The 7,500-nt window shown below is 45.6% G+C and overlaps 1 protein-coding gene across 3 annotated transcripts in view; it reads left to right on the forward strand.

Moving 5' to 3' along the window:
• Positions 1–7,500, forward strand: part of LOC138945663 (uncharacterized) — a 33,691-nt gene that overhangs the window by 19,394 nt on the left and 6,797 nt on the right. For all 3 annotated transcript variants that reach the window (XM_070317144.1, XM_070317146.1, XM_070317143.1), the window contains exons 2-5: positions 1,039–1,239; positions 1,887–2,030; positions 2,475–3,945; positions 4,778–4,899. In XM_070317144.1, coding sequence (XP_070173245.1) covers positions 1,044–1,239; positions 1,887–2,030; positions 2,475–3,945; positions 4,778–4,899 — 1,933 coding nt within the window. In that variant the 5' untranslated portion in view covers positions 1,039–1,043. The remainder of the gene's footprint in view (positions 1–1,038; positions 1,240–1,886; positions 2,031–2,474; positions 3,946–4,777; positions 4,900–7,500) is intronic.

The raw sequence follows: 7,500 nt of genomic DNA on the forward strand, positions 1-7,500 counted from the left end.
TCGGTAAAAGACAAGTGATTAATTAGAGGAAATGAAGTGCTTATTATGCTTCAATCAAGGGGAACGGCTGCTGTCGGAAAACTCTTGTGCATTGGAGTCCAAATTCGGTTCTCTGCTGGCAAGCGTCCATAACGCTAACCCACAAAACCAGTGTGAATTAACACCTCATGTCCCTTAGCACCAGGAACAGAAACAGTAAAGCTAAGGTCCCACGATCACGAATATTTTGGCGAATCACAACGAGTTACTCCGACTTTGCCACATTGATGTTTGCCACGAATGATAGCAAAAAATCGGCCGAACAAGAACGAAGTCACTTTAATACGAACCACAACGACCTCGGCGATTTCCTTCACGAATCCTAAATCGTTGTAGTTCGCCGTCAAAATTCGTCAATGTGGGACCTGGGCTTAAATTGGCGTATATAGCACCGTGCGAATTCAGGAACTCAAACCTCTTATCTCGCAACTGCATTCAAAATTTACCGCTTTCACGAAGAATCACGGTCTGCTATGACTGCTCAAAGGCAGCGTTTAGAGTCTGAAATTGAACTGAACGTTCAACAACTAATTTCAAGGTGACGGGTTCTGTGGTGACATCATTACAAAGCACAAACCGAACTGTGTAGCTCCTGGGGTGACTTAATTGACACCGTGGTTTGTTTGTTTTTTTTTTTGTTTTTTTGTTTTTTGTTTGTGTGTGTGTTTGTTTGTGTGTGTGTTTGTTTGTTTGTTTGTTTGTTTGTTTTAGCACGATCGAACATCTCAACTATCTGTAAAACCTTATTCGTTCAGAATAGCGTCCAAGCCTTTGTAGCTCTTGAGACCGAGGTATTGTTTTGGTTGGTTGTTTGTTTGTTTGTTTGTTTTAGCACGAATATCCCTCTTAACCTTCTTTGAAACCTTATTCATTCAGAATAGCGCCCGACCCTTTGTAGATCTTGACACCGATGTATTGTGTTAATTGTGTTAATTGCTTGTTTGTTTGTTTGTGTTTGCCCTTTTACCCCAAATAATTTGATTTTTAAAACCTGATCAGACACAATGACGCCCAAGACGCAAGTGGACAGCGGTTGGGCATGGGTGGTGTTAGCAGCAACAGCGGGCAGCATGTTTCTGAACGGAATACTTGTCTACTTTGTGGGCGTGGTTCATGCTGGTCTGCTCAGAAAATACCAGGAGTCCATCGCTGCCACTGCATGGGTTGGAGGTCTTTATACATCACTGATGATGCTTGGTGGTGAGTGTACCAAGGGGGAGATGGTTGGGTAGGAGGGGGGGGGGGGGGGAGAGAGAGAGAGTGTCTGTGTGTGTTAGTGTGAGAGTGAGTGTGTGTGTACGTGTGTGTTTGTGGGTGTGTTTGTGCATGGGTGTGTGTGCGTATGTGTGTGTGTGTGTGTGTTAGTGGGTGTGTTAGTGTGTGCGTGTGTGTGTGTGTTGTCTGTGTGTGTGTGTGTGTATGTGTGTGTGTGTGTGTGGGTGTGTGTGTGTGTGTGTGTGTGTGTGTGTGTGTGCCAGTGCTTGTCTATGTCTATGTCTGCTTTTAAGCTTCGGTGCGCGGACATGTCTGTAGTTCGTGCGTCAATGGGTGCGCGCAGTCGTATATTTACGCATGCGTTTTCGTGCACGCACATGTATGTCTGAGCAGCACCTGTTGGAATTAGGTTTGTGTGAATGTATCTGTTAGTATAGAGTGAGGCTTTGTGCATGCGTACGCTTACATGTATGTGTGTTAGTGTGTGTGCATGTGTGTTAGTGTGTGTGTGCGAGCGCGCGTTTGCGTACGTGTTTGTGTCTTTGTGAGTTTTTGTGTGTGCGGATGTGTGCGTTCGTGTGTCAGTGAGTGTGCGCGGTCGTAATTTCGTGCACGCGCGTGTATGTGTGCAGCCCCAGTGGGGAGCTACCTGATTGGTCGAATAGGATGCCGCAAGACCAGTGTGATTGGCGGTCTGTTCTTGACCATCGGTCTATCGTCATCAGCCTTTGTAACGTCCATTGGCCAGTTGTTCATCACTTATGGATGCATTGCGGGTAAGGTTTTCATAGACGAACTCCGAAAATAACTCGGGTTTGTATGGATTGTGGAAGAGTTAATACCCTTGCTTTTCCTCTGACAAATAAGGATAAATAACCGGACCTGTCCTTACCTTACCTTACCTTAACTTACCTTACATTACCTTACCTTAACTTACCTTAACTTACCTTAACTTACCTTACCTTACCTTAACTTAACTTAACTTAACTTAACTTACTTTAACTTACCTTACCTTACCTTACCTTACCTTAACTTAACTTACCTTGCCTTATCTTACCTTACTTTACCTTACCTTAACTTACCTTAGTACCTTACCTTACCTTAGTACCTTACCTTACCTTACCTTACCATAACTTACCTTAACTTACCTTAACTTACCTTAACTTACCTTAACTTACCTTACCTTAACTTACCTTACCTCACGTATCGTTGTGTTTCAGGAATGGGACTGGCTTTGACCTACACACCTGCAGTCCTCACCATCGGGTTCTACTTCGACAAACTCCGTGGCCTCGCTTCTGGTCTTTCTGCCTCCGCGGCCGCTTTGGGTATCCTCTCTGGGTCATTGATCATGCAGATATTGATTGACCAGTTCTCTGTCAGCGGGGCCTTCCTCATCATGGGAGCCTTGACCTTACACCACTGCTTCTTCGGTATGTTTTACAGACCTACAGTCTTTGAGGGTGGACATGACAGCTGGGTTGAAAAGGATGAAGAGAATGTGATTCATTCAGCGGAATGCGTGCCACAAAGTGAACTCAAGACTGCAGCTTCGGCGCCGTTGTTGTCGTCCGTGGATTTTGAAAGAGAAGAACCTGAGAGTGAAAAACGAACGTCTAACCCGTTAGAGAAAATAATACAAAGAGAAGCTCCTGACAGTGAAAAAATCAATGAAAGAGTATATTTTGCCCGGTCAAGAGAAAGCTTTGACCGTGAGGAGACACTCTACCGGAAGGAATTAGTGCTGACAAATGACGTAGAACTTCACGCAGTCGCAACGGCACAGATTCAAAGTTCACCTCGAAACAAAATCTCCAGCTTGCAGGAAATTGATGGGGGGAGGGAGCCTAGTTTTTCGCAGTCTTCTACAGTGTTCTACGGGCTAAAGACGGGGGAATATATGAGCAAAGAGCTGACCGTCAATAGCGACAGAGCTGCTATTTCTGAGGACGAAGCGTCACCAGCAGTAACGGGCAACGCATCTCTCATTTCTGATAATAGCGAGAGTTCTGTCATCGGAGAAGAAAAACCACTGCTCAACCCTCAAAACTGTCTGGTCATCGAACACGGCGTTACCCCAAACGGAACACAATCAGAAAACTATCGTGAAACTGAGAAAATCACACAGCTGGAAAATATGATAGATGAAGCAACTAGCAACGTGAAAGACAAATCATCTAGTAACCGGATAGGCAAATCAACTAGCAACGTGACAGACAAATCAACTAGCAACGTGACAGACAAATCAACTAGCAACGTGACAGACAAATCAACTAGCAACGTGACAGACAAATCAACTAGCAACGTGACAGACAAATCAACTAGCAACGTGACAGACAAATCAACTAGCAACGTGACAGACAAATCAACTAGCAACGTGACAGACAAATCAACTAGCAACGTGACAGACAAATCAACTAGCAACGTGACAGACAAATCAACTAGCAACGTGACTGACAAATCAACTAGCAACTTGGTATACAAATCAACGAGCAACAATAACAGCAGCAGCAAATGTGGGGCTACGTTAAGCGTATTGAAAAACTCTGGGTTTTTCTGTTATGCGCTGAGTCAGCTAGCGCTTTGTGTGACGAGCAGCGGGGTGTTTCTTCACCTCCCCGAGTATGTCCAGCACCACGGAACGTCGCCCACCGCTGCTGCCGCTCTCTTTGTGGCTGTAGGGGTGTCCAGGTACAGGGGGAGGGAGAGAGGGGGGAGGGAGAGAGGGGGAGAGAGGGGAGAGGAGGGAGGCAAAGACTGGGAGAGAAAAAGAAAGAGAGATATATAAAGAGAGAGACAGAGAGAGAGAGAGAAAGAGAGAGAGAGAGAGACAGAGAGAGACAGAGTGAGAGAGAAAGAGAGAGAGAGAAAGAGAGAGAGAAAGAGAGAGAGAGAAAGAGAGAGAGAAGAAAGAGATAGAAAGAGATAGAAAGAGAGAGAGAGAGAGAGAGAGAGAGAGAGAGAGAGAGAGAGAGAGAGAGAGAGAGAGTATGTTCAGCACCTCGAAACGTCGCCCACCGTTGCTGCTGCCCCTGTGTGGCTGTAGGGGTGTCCAGGTACTGTACAGAAAGAGAGAGGAGGAGGGGCGATGGAGAGAGGGAGAGAGAGAGAAGGAGAGAGAGAGAGAAAGAGAGAGAGTGTGTGTGTGTGTGTGTGTGTGTGTGTGTGTGTGTGTGTGTCAGTTTATGTGTGTGTCAGAGTGTGTGCATGTGTGTGTCAGTGTGTGTGTGTGTTTTTGTGTGTACGTGTGTGTGCATATAGGCGTGTGTGTGCGTTATTTTTTTTATTAGGTTTGCTTGTTGGTCAGTCTGGCTAATGTAATGTAAAATGTGTAATGTTGTCACTATTGTGCCGGTTTCTTTTGAAGCACCGTATGCCTAAGCAGTCAAATAGTTATCTCTTTTCCATGTCTTTGTCCTTGTTTCAGACTGGCTAAATTACAAGTTTGCACGACACCTTAATTGTGAGAGGCCGTACAGCACACATCTTGGATAGTCTGTAATTCTCGTTTCCGTTTTTTCAGCATGTGTGCCAGACTTGCAACAGGCTTCATGACTACTGACGAGCGCATTGACCCTTTGATGATTCAAATGGGGATCACTGGACTTTGTGGACTGGTCACTGTGCTCTTTCCTTTGTATTCAGGTCAGTGGTCTCCGGTATGTCATAGAGCGCGCTGTCCATGTGTCTCTGGCCACTGTGCCTGATAGAATGGGAAACCGATGTAAAAGGAAAAGTTGTCCGCTGGGAAAAAGAGTCCTACGGGCTCCCGTTCCTCGGAACGATAGTCCCCGGCCGGACACATTTTCCTAGACTTTTAGCGGACAAATTTTCCCAGGACACAAAGTCCCAGCCTATATTTAGGGGTCGGATTTTGAGTCCTGGGGGACATCTTTTCCTGTTACACATACCTAGGTGTAGGTGTCCTGCTTGTCCGCACTCGGCCGCGTTAGCTATAAGTAGACTTAAAAATCGTGGGTTTTCATCGCTTCCTCCTTGGCGCAATTGCTATGGTGTTGGTTTCGGAGTCTAAAGGTCTTGGGTTCGGATTGTTTTTCTGTGTCAAGGCCAAGATACACGATCGGTTTTGCCCGTACGTTGGAAACTGACCACAAACCGATCGTGTGGCATCCGAACCGTACGTCTCACACGCTTGACAGCATCCGCCTCGGCCCGTCCGTTCGAAATACAGCTGGATCTATTCCGAACGGATGGCAAGCATCCTCAGCCAATGAGCGCACGTCTTTCAGTCGACACCCACTTTGCAAATTCGGAATCGAAATATTTCATCAACCTGAATCTTGGCGACGAGTTGGAATCTATGGAACCATGGAAGTAAAAACTACAAAAACCAACATCATCGAGACCTGTTCCTGCTGACCATGCAGCAGACTTTTATCCGATGACCTGCCTCTTTCTCTCTTTTAGCTGAGGAGGTGATTATTCTGGATAATCCATCACAACAATATGGATAATCCATCACAACCATATGGATAATCCATCACAACCGAGTCTCGATCTCACCTGTCATTGGTCATTGTCTTTGATCTCAGAGTACAATTGAATAATTTATAGAGGTCATCTGCATATGTATCGTTAAAGGCACAGTAAGCCTCCCGTAAACCATCACAGATACGGTCAGGCTTTTACACACAGTACAAACACCCTTTCATTTAAACACTCACCGATTGAGAACATCCTAGGTGCCCTCCGTAAAGAGCGAACAATTTTCAAAGAATTTATTTTTGCGTGGTTTATCTTACCCCTGAGCCATCGTGAACCCGTGTGATCCAGTTTTCCTTTTTCACAATGTAGTCGTCAGTTGGTCATTTGAATGCGACTCGATGTGAGCTTATTTACAATAGCACGTTTTTATGCACGAAACAAACGGCTGTGGTTCAGAAGAACTCTAGCGATGGCTTTTGACTGTTGAGAGGAACGGCGATATGCACTGATAAACCGTCGTCTGCTACGACCCTTGCGTGACCCTGCTTCCGGGCTTTTCTTTTTTCAAACTTTCACAACTTCGAATTGTACTGATCTTGTCTTGATGAAAAAAGAATTCTTTTATGATTAAAGAATGTTTGTGTAACAAGCTGTCAATTTATTATTTAGATTTTAAAAGTTAGGTCTAGCGCAAAAACGCACCACGGTCCAAAAACATTTTGATAATCATCGATTCACGGCTATCGCCAGTTTACATCGATAGAATGAGACCCGAAGGGAAGTAACTTATGTTTGACCTGAGTTCAGGATGGGTCCACAAAGTGTTCGAGACAATCTGCAAAATTAATTCTTTAAAAATTGCTCGCTCTTTACGTAGGGCACCTGGGATGTTCCCGTTTGGTGAGCGTTCAAATGGAAGGGTGTTTGTACTGTGTGTAAAAGCCTGACAGTATCTGTGATGGTTTACCAGAGGCTTTGCTTACTGTCCGTGAATTCCGGTATTCATAACAGCCGTCCAGCACCAAAACGAGGCGCCATTGTTGTTGAGGGCCAAGTCCACGAAAATAAATTCTTTGAAAATTTCTCACGCTCGACAGAAAGCAGCCAGGATGTTCCCGTTCGGTGAGCGTTCAAATGGAAGTATGCTTGTACTATATGTAGACGCTCGGGGAGCTCTGTGATGGTTTACGGGAGGCTTACTGTGCCTTTAACTCGGAGACTACTTTCTTTAGCAAAACGAAGAAATATTCTGCGGTATAAAAGTCGAACTCACGTTTAGCTAACGATCTACATACATTTTAACATTGAAGAAATAAAGAAAACAACAAAGAACAGGGCCGGACCCAGGGGGGGTTCCAGGGGTTCCGGAACCCAACCCCTGGAAAAAGCATGTACCTTGCTTTGACTTTTACTAGTTTTAGCACCAAAACAATGCTGCTCTTAACCCTCAAAACAAGGCCCAGAATGCACCAGATTGCACAGATTTTAACCGTTTTTCAAAAAATTTCCGGGGGAACATGCCCCCGGACCCCCCTAGTTCGCGCGCCTGCTTTGCAGGCGCGCGCTCGTGGCTTCGCCTCTTCGCTGATTTGCCCCCCCCCCCCCCCCAAAAAGGAGGAACCCCCCCCTTACAACTCATTTGGTCCGGCCCTGAAGTTTGCGGTTGTTAATTACGCATGTGACCGTTGGCTTCAGGTTGACCAGTAAATCCAGATACATAACGGCACTGTGAGAGTGCATTTCGCTCCCCGAGCCCACATGTTTGGTTTTGTCTGAGACTAAGTCACTAACTAGGTTACC

The sequence above is a fragment of the Littorina saxatilis genome, linkage group LG13 (genome assembly GCF_037325665.1).
Source record: "Littorina saxatilis isolate snail1 linkage group LG13, US_GU_Lsax_2.0, whole genome shotgun sequence".
NCBI lineage: Eukaryota > Metazoa > Mollusca > Gastropoda > Littorinimorpha > Littorinidae > Littorina > Littorina saxatilis.